We start from the raw sequence: 16859 nt of genomic DNA, 5'->3' as shown, positions 1-16859 counted from the left end.
GGTGAAGCAAATGGGTTACGTTAAATATGAAGGACATGGATGGTTGCTCAAGGGTGGTAGGGGATGTAGACAAGCTCCAGGACCTCAACACGCTCTTGTACCCCAGCAAGACGCACCACCAGCAGATGATGCTCCATCCTGGTTTATTTCCTATCAACAGTAGTTGACTGAATTTCGTGGAGAAGTGCGTACTGGTTTCAGTTCACTTCAGTCAAGTTACACTTCCCTTGACCAGTGGCTTGGAAGTATTGAACATTATATGGAAAGTTCTTCTTCATTACGTGGCAAGGCTCCTATGGAAACAAACTCTGGAAATGAAGATGATGATGATGAGGAAGGCACTGAATCAGATGATGGAAATGGAGATTAGCTTTGTCTTATTTATGATCTTTTAAAACATTTTGAGTTGTACTATGTGAGCTGTTTACAGCTCTTTACACTGTTTCTTATCTTTGCTTAACTTAAACATGACTCTTTTCATGCTAGAATTTGATTCTATTGAATATCTTTTGCATGATGACTGAATATTTGATGAATGATTGATCTGAGCAATTGCATGTTGAATTATGGACTATGCTTGTGAACTGACTTATGATCTTAAGTCCTATGTTGTCATGCATGTTCATTTTCGTCAGGTACCCTTTTTTTTGATGTCAAAAGGGGGAGAAATAATAGGGCAAAATGAGAATTTATGATTCACTTAATGATTGGCATATGAACATATATTTAGGGGGAGTTATTGAGAAAGCATGATATATATTGAAAATTCGGAATACTTGAATGACATGAATTATTAAGAAAGTATAATATTATATTGAAAATTCTGAATGCTTGAATGACATGAGTTATTGAGAAAGCATGATATTATATTGAAAATTCTAAATGCTTGAAATTGCTATACCATGAATGTTGAAAGCATGATATTCTAAACATCTGAAATATTCTGATATGAGTGTATGACTTGTTAAGGGTATGCTTTCTCATTGTTGCTCCTTATTTGTCATCATAAAAAAGGGGGAGATTGTTGGCTTAACAAGGCTTAATCTCGTTTTGATGATAACAAATCAAGGTCACTTAACATGTCCATCTAAGTTTGAGTTTCAGGGCTTAAGTGATCTTATGGTTTCAAGTGGATATGTTTGAAGAGTTTGAATGAAAAATCACACTTAAGGCTATGAGACATGATAAACATGACGATTCAAGTCATGTGAGACATGAAGATTCATTGAGGCAATGCATAACAGTTAGAAGAAATCTTGGAAGCTTCATGTGAGACCTGCGTGCTTGATTATATTTTCATTAAAAACTTGCCAAAAAAAAAAAAGGCAGCCCTGTGCACAAAGCTCCCGCGTTTTTGTGGGGTCCGGGGAAGGGGCGGACCACAATGTGTCTATGGTATGCAGCCTTACCTTGTATTTTTGCAAGAGGATGTTTCCACGCCTCGAACCCGTGACCTCCAGGTCACACGGTGACAACCTTACCGTTGAGCCTCAGCCCCCCTTCATTAAAAACTTGCTGAATATTGAAAATTGCTGAACATATAATCTTGTTGAATATTGTATTGTGCTGAAAATCTAAACTTGCTGAATATCGGATCTTGCTGAAGATCGATTGATTGTGATTGAACATAGATCAGTTATATGGTTGAGTTGTTAAACTAAAAATTCAGATGAGCATATAATACTAGATTCGTAAATAAATAATCTGAGGTTAACTAGTTGTAAATTGATTTTCAGATTAAAGCTTAAGTGCTGAAGTTAAACAAGTGTTTTACAGAAATTGTTTCTTTGAAGAAAAGTGTTATCCATTGCTGAAAAGTTGATTTTGATTATATTATTGAAGCATAAGTTGGATCACTGAGTTTATATTTCCTGAATATATTGTTGAGGTTTGCTGAAAATCAAACTCCACCAAATTAATCAACCGAATATCTTGAAGTTTGATTTTGTGTAATAAGTTTGGATTTCATATACAAATTTATATTCATACCTAGGTCTTCCGATTGGTATAGAAAGGTCACTGTATAGATATAGTGTGTATTTAATTGTTGAATTTTAAAATAAGTAAGGGTTAAAGTAAATAAGAATTCCGCAACTAAATTTTAAATAACCCAATTCACCCCCTCTTGAGAATACATCCTAATTTCACCAACTAGAGGAGAAAGAAAAGAGGCAAACTTGAATTCTAGGAAACAGAGAATAAAAACAGAAACAACCAAAGAAATAAATGATTGGAAAAACCTAGGCCCACTATTGATGACTGAACTGACCAGACTAATCTCCAGTAGTCATGTGCTGGGCATCTGATTATGAATTTTTATAAGTTCTGTATGAGTTATTTTCCAGTTCTTTATCTAGTCCTGGAGTAGTTGTATGCTAGAGCTTCTAAATTTTTTATGTTCTTTTACAGAGGGCGTTGAAAAGTTGCCCAAACTAGTTGAGGATATTGTCCAGGCATCTATAAACACAGGTCCCCAGGGGGCTCTCAGGCTAGCTCAAGGCATTCAAGCTGTTATTGGGGTTGGTGGTGAATGGCTCACTGATTTATCAAAGGTAGATGGCCCTTCAAGTTGGTCGCAATTTTTGTCATTACTTTTTATGTCATGGAATTCCTATTACTTTTGTGTCTGCTGGTTCTATCTGGCAGACGTCTACATATAGAATCAAGTGAAAGGAATAATTAAACTCTATGAAGTTTTTATCATTTTTCCTGCTGTTTCACTTGGTGCTGGCATTGTCACGTTTAATGGCTCATACCTGACAAGCCCTGACAAATCTTGCAAGTATACTGGGCTTAGGAAGAAATAATATTGAAATTCATCTTTTGTTACAAATAATAGAGATGTTTTCCTGGAATCCTTTCTTTTTTTTAAGAGAAAAGTAATTTTGCCTTCTTGAAGTTGAAAGTGAGAATATTATGTCAAAAGAGAAAAGGAATGGGTGTGTTTAGAAAGAACACACAAAAAATAAAAAGAAAAAAAAAGTTATAAAATAAGAAAGTTTGCATTCACCAAGCTCATTTACATTGGGCTTTACTCACCTTATGCATACAACATTTTTAGTGCAATTTATTCTACACGTGCTCACAATGGTCTTCTTGCATATATATATATATATATATATTGATAGCAAAAGAAGAGTTTTATTAATAGATTAATAATGTACAATCATGAGTATAAGACATCTCCTTAGCAAAGTCTGGAAAAAATTCAGAAAAAAACAAGAGAAAAACTGAAAAGCAGAAAGAACAAATAAAAACCAGTGCAATTTAACAAACCAACACATAACACCCATTGTGCCGAATATCCAAAATGCTCACCCCCTTAAAATTCCTATGACTGACATTCCAAAGAGAATCTGAATGATGAATCTCCTCCTAAACCAACAACTGCAACAACTTCGTCCTTGACATAGTACGCGCATTGCGCTCCATCTATAGCCTTCAAAAAACTGCAAAGGAAGCACACTTCCAGAGCACTGTCCTTTCCTTTTTCCTTCCCAAACCAATGAAAGAAATTAGAAAAAAATCCTCCACTGCTTTTGAACACATCCAACATTCGAAAAATCAAATAACTTATCCTATACCCTCCAAGAAAAATCATAATGTATAAAAAATGCGATGCATATTTTAGATAGTGTAAACAAAGTACACAAACATTTGGTGAGTGAGCCTTCAAAGGTCTCCTGATTTGCATCAAGTTATTGGTATTAATTCTATCAAGTGCAACCGACCAGATAAAAGCTTTGATTTTAGAGGGGACTTTGGCCTTCCATATGGATCTATAGAGAGGAAAAAAATTAGAGTTAATTAGAAATTCACAAAAAGATTTGCAAAAATAAATCATGAAGGATCCAAGGACCAAGGCTGACTATCCTCCTCCAAAGAAACTTGACAGCTATTCAACAAGACTAACAAAGAAGATAACTCTACCATCCCCTTGTCATCCGATGACTTTTGAAAGTCAAAATGCCAAAGAGGTAAATGACTACCTGGATTAAAAATAAAAGAAGAAATGGAGGCATCTTTCCTTGGGCTCAAGTGAAAGAGGTGAGGAAAAGAGGAGGACAAAACTACATTCCCCAACGAAAGATCTATCCAAAAGCGGATATTACAACCCCTACCCAATAGGAATTTAGTATAGGAAATGAAAATTTGATAATCTTAAGAGATAGCTTTCCACAGATTCTCCAAAGAACATCTAGATCCAAAATTAGTATCCCTTGCATTCTTTTGTAATCCATAATTATTATAGCTCTGTGCCATAGAAAAGAATTCTGTAGCGATAACTAGCAAAGCCATTTAGCCAGGAAAGCTATGTTTTTTAGACACCAAATTTCCAAAATCCAAACCACCCTCCTGTTTTGTACTTGCATACCACTTCCCATTTACCAAATGATCCCTTAAGCCTCCTGCTCTTGAACACAAGAAATTCCCATTATTTTCTCAATCTTGCTAGAAACCCCAATAGGAATCTAACAATTGAAAGGAAGTATAACAGTATACTAGAATGACAAGATTGAATGAAAGTAATTCTACCTCTTAAGAGGAAAAAAAGCATCCTTCCACCTCTCTTGTGTTTACCAACCCTCTCCACAACAGGATCCCAAAACTAATTGCTCTAGTGTTACTCCCTAAAGGAACCCCTAAATAGGTCAGTGACCAATTGAAAAAAACTACACCCCACCTTTGAAGACAACTCCCTAACACTCTCATTAGGAAAACTAATAGCCGCAACCACTCTTCCCCATATTAATCTTAACCCCAAAAACCTTCTCAAAAATATGGAGAAAACCCAAAATATTCAGAAAGGAAGGTCTATGGTCCTCTAAAGAGAAGATAATATCATCAGCAACTGAAGGTGCAAAACCATCGCCCCCTCCCTCCGCACTTCCAACCCTTTCTCTAAACCTCTATCCACAACCTTGTCCACCAATCTAATCAAAACATCAGCCACTAAAATAAAATGGGGAGAGAGGGTCACCTTGCCTAATCTTGCTCATAGCCTTAAACCAAGATTTAGGCTTGCCATTCACTAAAACCAAGTAACTCGCATTATACAAGCAACCTCTTACCCATTGAGGTCATCTCTCTCCAAATCCCTTTCTTGCAAAAATTTTATCCAGAAAATTCCAACTCACTCTGTTGTACACTTTTCCATAATCCAACTTAAAAATGAGTCGTCCCTTCTTCTTCGTTCTGTGAGTATCCTCAACAACCTTATTAGCAACCAAAATGACATCCACAATTTGTCTACCCACCCTCCCAAAATGCACTTTGAGCCATAGAGATAGTCCTATCAAGCACCACACCCGAAATGTTAGCTAAAACACTAGAAACAAAACTAGTAGGTCTAGTTAGGCATCTTGATGGATCTACTCTTCTTCGACACCAAAGTTATGGAAGTGGAGTTAATACTCTTACTTAAAATCCCATTCATATAAATTTTTTAAAGACCTTAAGCAAGTCATCCTTAACCACCTCCCAACAATCTTGAAAGAAAGCCAAATTGAACCTGTCCGCTGGAGCTTTATACCTCTGCATCCCAAATGCTGTGACCTTCACTTCCTCTTCCTTAAAAGGTCTCTCCAACCAAGCAAGGATTCTATTCTAAACCTTCAACCATCAATGTACTACCATCCTCCGTAGAATAAAAATTAAAATAAAATTTAGAGATTATGCATGTTACAAAATCACAAAATACGTGCACTATATCTATGTGATAACTTGTAGTACACATTTGAAAGGATAATAGGTCTTTTAGAAAGTTCAGAAAATATGGCTTTCCTTTATTCACAATGAGCTTTAAAGTAATAAAAAAAAAAAAAAAAAAAACAGGATGAGCAACTACAAGTTTGTGTCCTTAATCTACCTTTATCACTTTGGATTTCACCAATCTAAGAAGTAATCATGCATCTATGCATATACAATGTGGTCACAACATAATTTTTAAGACTTAAATGTACATAAGTAGAAACTAAAAAAAAACCAGCAACTTGTGTATTTAACATTTATAAAACTAATACAAAAAAAAATTTAATTAAAAAATGCTCATTTTCATCTTTAAATAAAAAAATTATTAGAATATGATTAAAATAATAAAATTACAAACAATACACATTAAAAAATTACTATAATAAAAATCAAATTTATTATAATTATTTTACTTAATTGTGCTACTTTCATATTTTACTTCACAATAAAAAATTTATTGGACATGACAATTAAAAAATAGTAAAAGTATTTTGTAATTGGCTTTATTACTATTTTTTTTTGAAATTTATGTATATTTTTCTACAATGATACCAAATAGACCCTAAGCTTCTTGGTCAATGGTGGCAGCTATGGTTGTCAAGAGAAGAGAAAAGACAATTGAAGGATGGAGGGATGATGTTTTGTTGTGGTGAATATGTTTGGAGAAATATCCGATGAGTCGAATTAGAGGGAAAAGTTATGGCAATGAGAAGGTTGGATAGATCCTATGTGGATTCTTTGGATGAGCTCTAGTGAAGGATTCCATACTTTCCGGAAAAATGATGGTTCAAAACTGTTGTGGTCATATTGCGAATGATTTGGGATTCTTATCTTGGGATTTTTATTCAATTGTTAAAATTTATTGTTTTGTGAGTGAGTTTTTTCCCTTGTCGGTTTTTATAGAAGTTAAAGATACAAGTTAGTGGTGGTTTTAATTGGTCTATTAGCTTACTACGCTTGCACTTAGGTCTTATTTTTTGGTATGAGTTATTTGCTGTATATGGCTTTTGTTATCTTGGGTGGGTGGTAAGGGTAGATTTTAATGTGGCAAGGTTCCCTACTGAGAAAAGCGGATAGTAGGATTAATTCTATTGTGAAGAATTTTGATAGGTCTATTATGGATTGTGGTTTGAGGGACCTCCCTTTCGGTAGTGCCTTATATTCTTGGTTTTATTTTATTTATTATTTTTTTTTTCAGGGGTGGGGGGGGGGGGGTATCTATGACTAGTAGATAAGATTGGTTTTTATTTTCTTGTGAGTGGGAGTGAATTCCCTAATCTTAGGTTTGAGAATAGATGGCTTGGTCATAAGTCTTCAATCTTTGGTTAGGGAAATTTGGAGTGAGGATGTTAAGGAGGGATGGGAAGGCTTTTCATGAAAAAGCTCAAGCAGTTGAAACAGGGGTTAAAAAAGTGGAAATTGAAGTTTTTTGGGGATGTTGGGTTAAGAAAAATTACATTTTAAGGGAGCTTGATGTATTGGACAGGAGCGAAGGAGGAGAGGCCTTTTGGATTTGTTGAAGCTTGATATACGTTGCTTGCCCACAATGTAGCAGCTTTAGCTGTTAGGTTAAGTGGTTGTTAACACAATATCATAGCCAAGTTACAAGAGGTCTTGGGTTCTATTTTTGTTTTGTTTTGTTTTGTTTTTTTTTTTGTTTTTTTAAATAATAAAACAAATCTATTAAATAGAAGACATAGTTATTGTGAAATGAGGATAAGAAATCCTTGAAGGGAAAAAGTGCAAAAAAAAAAAAGAAAAGAAAAAGAAAAGACTAAAATTACACTAAAGCTGCATTCCAACCCCTTCGAATGTCGGACATCAAAAAGGCCCCCGAAAGCCCCAAGAGAATGAGCCCAAAAAGAAGCAATAAATATAACTTTCTCTCAAAGCAATCTTGGAGAAGTCTTTTGATATTCAAAAATTCTAGAATTCCTTTCAAGCCAAAGCAACCAAAGAATTGTAAAAACAGCACAGTCCCAAAATATTCTCTCTCTCTCTCTCTCTCTCTCTCTCTCCCTCCCTCCCTCCCCTTTTTCTTGAAACCCTAAAACTTCACCTTCAAAAAATCCTGAATGGCAGCCGAAGCTGCCAAATCCTCGCCAAAGTACGAAAACAAATTGTTCCATATGTATCTCACTACCTTACATTGAACAAACTTGTGGCAAACAGCCTCATTAGACTCATAGCACACCCCTAGAGGGAAATTTGAAAAGGGATTGGAAATAAATAAGAATATTAGTTAGTGAAGCACTAATGAGAGTGTTTCTACCCCCTAGAGAAAGACAAAGCCCTCTTCCACCCTCTAATGTATTCCCCACTCTCTTGATCACTGGTTCCCAAAAACATTCAATAAAGTGTTCCCCCCTAAAGGAAGACCAAGATAAGACAAATGCCAAGCTAAAGACTCACAATCTGCTGAAGATCTAAAAACCTCAAGCTCCCTACTATACAATTAATGCCCACTACACCACCCACAGACCGATCAATCTTCAATCTTGAGATTTTATCAAGGATTCTAAGCAAGGTTAGAAGCTTGCGAAATTTCAAAGCATTATTCTCAAGGGAAAAGATAATATCGTTCACAAACTAAAGGCAAGACACCTCCACCCCTCCCCTTCTATAGACAGACTGCTTATAACCCCCTAGGTCAGTGTGAAAGCAGTAAGAGGGTTGGAAGTGAGCCCTTTTTCCTCTAGGGGGAGGGAGGATTACTTTATTTTTGGTTTGTCTTTATAGTATTTTGTTTTATTTTTTGTCTATGTTTAAAACTTCAAATAGGATTTTCTCGTATGATTGAGAGAATTGTAAGAAATTTTTTACGATTCTATTGGCTAGATGGCTTTGGCAGTTCTTGTTAGAGGCTTCCTACTTGTGCCATAAAGTTGTCAAATGTAAATTTGGTTTTGATGGGAATGGGTGAGATACTAATTTATGGTTCTAGATGTTCTTCAGAAAGGTTGTGGAAAGCTATTTCCTAAATTTAGTCTCTCTTTATCCCTTATACCAAATTTGTGATGGGTAAGGGTTGTAACATTCTTTTTGGAAAGATATATGGTCGAGGAATGTTGTTCTAGCCACCTCTTTTCCTCACTTATTCCATTTGACCTCAAAGCAAAATGATCCCATCTCTTTTTTTATTGTTGATTCGGGCGGTCCTTTACCTTCTTGGGATTTCCGTTTTAGGAGAGCCTTGAATGATAGGAAAACTATTGAATTATCTTCTTTGTTGGTTATGTTCAACAACTGTAGGGTGTCGTCCACGGATGATAGTCGTTTTTGGTTGTTGGGTTCCTCAGGTGTTTTTTTTCATGTAAATCCTTCTTTGATCTCTTGGTTGGTGCTAATCATTCGTTTCCACTCTACAAACTACCAAGTAATATGGAAGGTCTAAATCCTCCATTAAATCAAGCATTTCTTTGGTTGGTTGTGCTTAATAGAATAAATACTAAACGCTTGCTGTGGATGGGGAGACCTTTAAAGGCTCTATCCCCTAATATTTTTTTTGCTTCGTTTGGATTGTTTAGAATCGACAGTTCGTCTCGTCTTGGGGAATCCTAGATCAATCATAGATTTGGGCAGAAGTGCCCCTCCTGTAGCCATAAGATACCTTCTCCAATTGCTACTGCTACTGACTGCTTCCTTTTCTGTCACAACCCCTTCTTCGACTGATGCCATAGATAAAATATTCCCTTCCCTCATAGCTCCAAGAGTGGATAAAGTGTAAACAGATTCTGAGGGAATTTCCATGGCTAGTCTAGATGTCCTTGCCCTTTTGATTGTGGATTCAAGAACAACCGATGCCATACTTCCCCGTCTATTGGTCCTATCCTATGGGTGGATACAGACTCAGAGTCAAGCTACTATGGACATGAAAATATCTGTTTCGCCTGCGAATCCTGCTAACTTGTTTTTAATGCCCCAAGAACTAAGCTAAGGGGGAAGCATAGCAATACCGACGTTGAGAATAGTTATATCCACTCACAGCTCCTAGAGCGCTTATTCCCATTTCAGGAAAGAGAAAGCCCTTCTTTGCTGTAAGCCCCTCTATAGATTCCTGTGCAGTGGATTATCGAACAAGAACAATACATTCAATATCAGCGGATTACAATCTTGCATGAAAGGTTTGGAATAAGTTAATGAATTGTTTTGGAGAAAGCTGGGTTTGTCTAAGAATAGTGGAGGAGTTCTTGGCAATATCTTTTTTGGGGTTGGTAGGAGGAAGGAAGATATTGCATTATGGAATTGTGCTTTATTGGTAGTGTTTAGGGCTTGTGGAAGGAATGTAATCTATGTAATTTTTCAGGAAAGAAGATCCCATACTGGTTGGTGTGGGAGAAAGTGCTTTTTATGGCTTCTTTGTGGTGTGTGGGCAATGGAACTTTTACGGGGTTGTGTTTGACAGATGTTTAGTGGGATTGGAAGCCACTTCTAAGGGTGTGCTGATTTGAGCTAGCTGTTTTTCTTTTTGTGTTTCCCTTTTTTGTTTTGTTTTATGGGGATTCTTAGATTTCGTTAAGGAGATGTCTTCTCTCCTGATTGTACATTCTTTTGTTATCTAATGAATTTTTTTTTCTATAAAAAAAAAACCACAAGCCCTACCGTCCTGGGCTTAAGAAATCATCCTACTAAGAACATGAACAACTAGAGTAAAAAAGAAAGGTGGTAATTTGATCTCCTTGCCTTAACCCTTGGGAAACACTGAACCATCCCTAGGCTGCCCATTAATAATCAATGAAAAATTTGTGGAGTTAGAGGCACCCTCTTGTCCACTTGCACAATAGATTCCCAAAACCTTCTTATCCTCTTGATATGCATTGTTTGCTTGACAATTTGACAGCTTAAGCTATTAGGTTAAGTGGTTGTTAACATGATCGTTATAAGATTAAGAAGGTGTTATTGAAAATGGGTTAGAGGAGGTGATCTTAAGGCAAATAAAGAGTTGGAGGCAACTCAAATATTTGTTTCCCCTATACAATGAGGGAAAGAGAAGAAGGAATATGATTAGCGATTTGGAATTGATTGGAGGGAGGTTACTATCGATTCTAGTTTGATAACTGAGGAAGATTACGTTTTTTTTTTTTAAAAAATTAATTGTATTAATTGACGAAATTTGGGACAGAGTAGAGGTTGAGTTAGAGTTATGGAGAGAAGCTTTGGAATCTAGAGACTCTAGGATAAGTAGAAATAAAAGAATATATGAAATGTAATTTTAGTAATGATAGGAAGAATATGGGAGACAAAGTTAAACATGATGATGAAGAAATAAATAGTACTTGTAGATTTCGATACCTTGGATCTATTATGCAAGCTGAAAGAGAAATTGAAGATGATGTAATGCATAGAGTTAAAGCAGGTTGGGTAAAATGGAGAAGTGCTTCAAGTGTGCTATGTGATCGTAGAATATCCTTAAAATTGAAAGGGAAATTTTCTAGGACAGCTATAAGACCAGGAATGCTATATGGATCGGAATGTTAGGCAACGAAGAAACATAATATCCAAAAAGTAAAAGTTGTTGAGATGAGAATGCTTAGATGGATGAATGGTATAACATTGAAAGATAAATTAAGGAATGAACACATTCGTGGTAAGTTAGGTGTAGCTCCAATAGAAGATAAGATAAGAAAGAGACGACTCAGATGGTATGGACACTTGCAACGTAGACTACATAGTGCACCTATGAGGAAGAGTGACTTAGTTACTATGGGGGACAGTAGAAGGGGTCGGGGTAGACCTAAAATAACTTGGGAGGAGATAATGAGTAAGGATTTAATATCCTTGAATCTATCAAAAGAAATGGTCCATGATCGCGTAAATTGGCGGAAAATGATTCATATAGCCGACCCCACTTAGTGGGACTAAGGCTTGGTTTTGTTGTTGTTATATTTTTTTAATTACTTTTTTCCATTTTATTATTATTATTATTATTATTCAAGAGAATGTTCGTAGACCTATGTGTAAGGGATTTGGAGCGGAGTCCTATGTATGGAGAGAAAGTTCATTGGGTGGAACAGCCATTTAGGGAAGTGAGGTCGACGTGTTGTGTTTAGGATGAAGAAGGATAAGGCTCCAGCTCTGGATTGATTTAGTATGGCTTTCTTTTGAAGGGCTGTTGAGATGCCGTCAAGAGGGATTTAATGAAGATTTTCATGAGGTCTATTTTTATTGGATTTTGAGCAAGAGTATTAACTCAACTTTCACTGCTTTGTTGCCTAAGAAGAATATTTCCATTAATGTTGCAGATTTTCTACCTATCAGTTTAGTGTATAAGATCATTGATATGGTCCTAGCAAATAGGCTGAGTTTTGTGATAGGAGACACTATTTTAGAGCCTCAAAGTGCATTTGTGGGAAATGGGTAGATTGTGGATGTTATTTTAGTAGCAAAATAGTTTGTTGAGGGTCTTTGTAGGGGAAAAGAAAAGGACATTGTTTTTAAAGCTGATTTTGAAGAGGTTTGATTCAATAAGTGGGACCTTTCTAGATTAAATTTATATGAGCAAGGGGTTTGGTGAAAGATGGAGGGCTTGGATGAAAGTGTGTTTGTCTAATGCCTATTTTCTTGTTATTATTAATGGAGAGCCTAAATCATGGTTAAGGGCTTCAAACAGTGTTTGGCAAGGTGATCCACCCTCTACTGATTCATAGGGATATTGGTAGAGGGTTTGTTAGGGGGATTAGGGTGGGGAGTGAGGGGACGGTGGTGTCTTATCTTTTTAAAAACTGATTACTATTCTGCAATTATTTGAGAGGGTCTTTTATTTAAAAATAAATTTGGGAGGAGTGGGTTAGCTTGTATTAATTTGAGTGATTTCTTATGGTTTTGGATTGGGGAGGAAAGGGACCATTTGGTTAGTTGGAAGATTGTTTGTATTGTTTGTGGGTCCAACAAGGAGGGGGGTTTTGGGTCTTGGCAGGTCAGTGTCTAAGAAAATCTCTTTAATGGGTAAATAGCTTTGGCATTTTCCTTTAGAGAGTCTTCCCTTCAGCACAAGTTATTAGAAGTAAATGTGTAAGGAAGGGTAATGGGTGGGATGCTAATTTGGAGTTGCCATATTCTTTTTGTCTCCTTGGGAGTGTGTTTCGTGTTATTCCTTGTACTACACTTATTGTGGGTAATGTGCACAACATTTGTCTTTGGTAAGATGTTTGGGTGGGAGATTCTGCTTTGACTTCTTTATTTCTAATGGGAATGAGTTCTCTTGGGACTTTTCAGAGGTCTTCTGTTTTTTGATCAGCAATGAAATGGATTTTATTAGAGAAAACTGGGCATCAAGGGGATGCCGAACAGTACGGAAAGAACATCAAAAGAACAAAAATAACCCCAATCAAGGGAGTACATCAAGGAAATTGAGAATTGCAGACAAGTCTCTCCGAGGCAACCCACTATACCAACTAGAGATCATAAAAATCCAGCTATCCAAGACGTTCTGCACATAAGAAACCTTGCCCTTGAAAGCTCTCCTAATCCTTTCTTTCCAACTTTCCAAACAGCCCAAAGAATAGCAAGAGGGATAAGAGAAATGGCCTTCCTATTACTTGTTGGAGCGGATCCTTTTGCAAGCCCAAATCTCATCCTCAACCGAAGCTGCCTTGACCCACTTCTATTTGCCCATGGAAATGGCTAAGCTCTAGAGATTCCTGGTCGTGCAGTGGAGAAGGATGTGGTTCACCAATTCACCTATTCATGGTAGTCAAACTTTTCTATTGGAGTTTATCTAAGGTGAGGATCTTCCCTAAAGCAGCCTCGTAGGTGAAAAAAACTGCGTTCAAAGGGGCTGCTGTTTTCCATACAAGCTTCCAAGGAAAATTGGTCACAAAGTACACTTGCCTGCAAAGGTGATTGTAATAAGACTTGACTATCAAAAACCCTCCTTGCTCAGGTTCCAAATGGGCTTATTGGTAGAGGCTTGTGTCTAAACATGATAAAGGCTTCTGTAGAAATTAGTGTGAGTGTCAATCTCCCATTCATAAACATTCCTGATCACAGGAATGTTCCAGAAGACCCCATTATTAGTGCTTTCTTGATGGTGACGAATGAGGGTTTTTTTTTTTTTTTCAATTTCAGGAAAGCTTGTAAATGGCAGGGAAAGAAAAGCTAATCTGGGATTTGCCACCCCAAATGTCATGCCAAAAAAATATATCCTCCTCATTACTCATGCTGAAGTGTATGTGAGAGAGGAAATTCTCCCAACCTCTTTGGATGAATTTCCAAACACTTGTGCCATGCCTTTAGTAACCTTTTTGGAAACCAACTGTTATGATGAAGGCCATATTTAGTTGCAATAACATCCGTCTAGATATAGTCTCTCTCGGACATGAACCTCCACAACCATTTCCCTAAGAGAGCCTTGTTGAAGGCAAGGAGGGATCTAAGGTCGAGCTCTCCCTTTTGCATAGGTTGTTTGCCTCATTTCACAAGATGACACTTGAACTCCTTTTTTGTGCTCCCTCAAAAGAATCTTCTTTGGATCCCTTCCAGTCTTGTAGCTATGGTGCTTTTGATGAGTGTGAATCTGCCACCCTTTTAAGAGTTAATTCCTTTTCCATCCAGCTAGTTTCCTTTCAAATCTGCCAATTATAGGATCACAAACACCCTTTCTTTGAACTTGATTTTGCTTTTACCCAAATTCACCTTTTAGATTTGTAATTGCCTAGAAACCAAGAAGAATGCCTGTGAGGTTAAGGATTTGTAGGTCATTCATTGCAAAAATAATAGAATCATCTACAAAAATTAGGTGGAAGACCACTAAGATCTCGCTGTTAGTTCCGATGCTAATGTCAAATATTTTGTGAATGGCCGAATGAATTGGCATTGAGATTTGTATATTATATATAGACTTTGCAAGAATGCTATACGTGGAAAGTAAATAAGGTCTAGCATGATTCTAGCCCTATACAAGTAAACTATAATCTGTCAAGCCATATACATGTAAACTAAATATATGCTAAGTGTACAAAATAATGAATTGAAATCTAAGGAGATAAATGTGGGCTGAAGTAAGGAAAGAAATCTTTTGCCCTCAAATTGATGCGGGTTGATCAACAAGCATCAATTTGCTACTTAGGAAGCAATGTCTATGACAAGTGAGAGCCTTGGTGAAGAAATCTGCAATTTTGTAATTTAGTGGAAATCTGTGGAAGAGTGATAACATGAGCTTTAAATGCTTCACGGATAGAGTGACAATTGACTTCAATATGCTTTGTGCGCTCATGATAGATAGGATTGGCTGTGATTTGGATAGCACTCGTTTTATCGGCATGTAGAGGTGTAGGATCGGTCTCAGAAAAATCTAGCTCAGCAAGCAGGCCTCGAAGCCAAATAATTTCAGAACAAGCAAGAGACATTGCCGGTATTTAGATTCTGTCGATGACTTAGAAACTCTGTCTTGCTTCTTACTCTTCCAAGGGATCAATGCATCACTTAAGAACACACACCAACCAGTGATGGAGCAACGTGTATCCACACAACTAGCCCAATCAGCATTGCTATAAGCAGCAAGGCAAGTAGAATTGCCTGCAAGGAAGAATAAACCACGGGCAGTAGTGCCTTGAACATAGCGTATGATCCTACGAAAAACAGCCAAATGAAGATGACGAGGAGTCTGAAGTAACTAGTGGACTTGCTGTACAACAAAAGAAATTTTTGGTCTAGTAATAGTGAGATAGACAAGGCTACCCACCAACTTCCGGTATAAACTGGGATTAGCAAGTAAGTCACCCTCCTCTTTGCGAAGCTTGACATTTAATTCCGTGGGAGTATCAACAGAAGTACCCTTCTGAAGGCCAGTTGTGGCCACTAGGTCACTAGCCTACTTATGTTGATTGAATGACATACCAGAGGGACTACGATGCACCTCAAGACCAAGAAAATATGTGAGAGACCCAAGATCTTTCATATGAAAGGACTCTGAGAGATGAGTCTTGAGCTGAGCAAGTAAAGCGGAATCGGAACCCGTAATCACAATATCATCAACATAAACCAAAGAACAACAATACCCATGTCTGATTTCCGAAGAAACAATGAAGTGTCATACTTGCGCTGCTGGAATGAAAATTGTAATAAATTGGTGTGGAATTTATCAAACCAAGCCCTTGGAGCTTGTTTGAGACCATAAAGAGAACGACAAAGCATACACACATGTGAAGTTGGAGAGGAAAACAAGCTAGGGGGTGGCTTCATATAAATGCACTCTTTAAGATCCCCGTGAAGAAAAGCATTCTTGACATCCATCTGATGTAGTCCACTCACTGGAAGTAGCAATAGCCAGAATCGTATGAACAATAGTCATCTTAGCCATAGGAGCAAAGGTCTCTTCATAATTGACACCATATTCCTGATTAATCCCAAGTGCAATAAGGGGAGCTTTGTAACTATCTAGACTTCCATTAGATCGGACCTTGATTGAGTAAACCCATTTACAACCCAGAGGAACAATGGTGGGAGGACAAGGCTTAATGTCCCAGGTGTGATTGGCCTCTAGAGCAGCAATTTCTTCTTGCAATAGCTTGTCGCCAACAATTATGCTTGGCAGCGTGTGAGTAGGAAGTGGGAATATCTAAATTGGACAATGTAGCAGTAAGAGCTGAAACAGAGTTACCAGAACTTGAAGAGGGAAACCCATACTTGTCTGGGGGTACAGACACTTGAGAAAAGCGACGTACCAAAGGCTCTGGAGGTGCTACAACTGACTGAATTTGGAGCGTGGCAGGGTCAGATATCGGATAAGAGACCGGAAGAGACTGTGGGCGGGGGCGCCTTGTATACACAATACCTGTTTTAAGACAAAAGCTGACAAGATAAGGATATGAGAATTGCTCCTCAAAGGAGGGGAGAATCACATTAGGAGAGCAGGGTATAGAGAGCACAGGGAAGAAATGTTGATATTCAAAGAAAATAACATTCCTAGAAATGTGTGTACGATGTAATGTAGGATCATAGCATACAAATCCCTTTTGACCAAGGTCTTAAATTTCGATTTCGACTCAAATTTCGAAGCTCCAAAAGAACGGAAATTTTGACAGAAATTTCGATTTCGATGTCAATTTCGATTTTGATTTGAAAAAATAACGGAAACTAGTAGTAAAGCATGGAATTCTTTGTGAAAC

At 37.2% G+C, this 16859-nt stretch overlaps 1 protein-coding gene across 2 annotated transcripts in view; it reads left to right on the top strand.

Moving 5' to 3' along the window:
* The window catches only part of LOC131166285 (uncharacterized aarF domain-containing protein kinase At5g05200, chloroplastic), a 53037-nt gene that overhangs the window by 12258 nt on the left and 23920 nt on the right, over window positions 1–16859 (top strand). For both annotated transcript variants that reach the window (XM_058124689.1, XM_058124690.1), the window contains exon 3: window positions 2410–2552. In XM_058124689.1, the coding sequence (XP_057980672.1) occupies window positions 2410–2552 (143 nt within the window). The remainder of the gene's footprint in view (window positions 1–2409; window positions 2553–16859) is intronic.

Source organism: Malania oleifera, chromosome 10 (assembly GCF_029873635.1).
Source record: "Malania oleifera isolate guangnan ecotype guangnan chromosome 10, ASM2987363v1, whole genome shotgun sequence".
Taxonomy (NCBI): domain Eukaryota; kingdom Viridiplantae; phylum Streptophyta; class Magnoliopsida; order Santalales; family Ximeniaceae; genus Malania; species Malania oleifera.
Note: the sequence above shows the minus strand (reverse complement) of the source record. Positions and strands in the feature narration are given on the sequence as shown.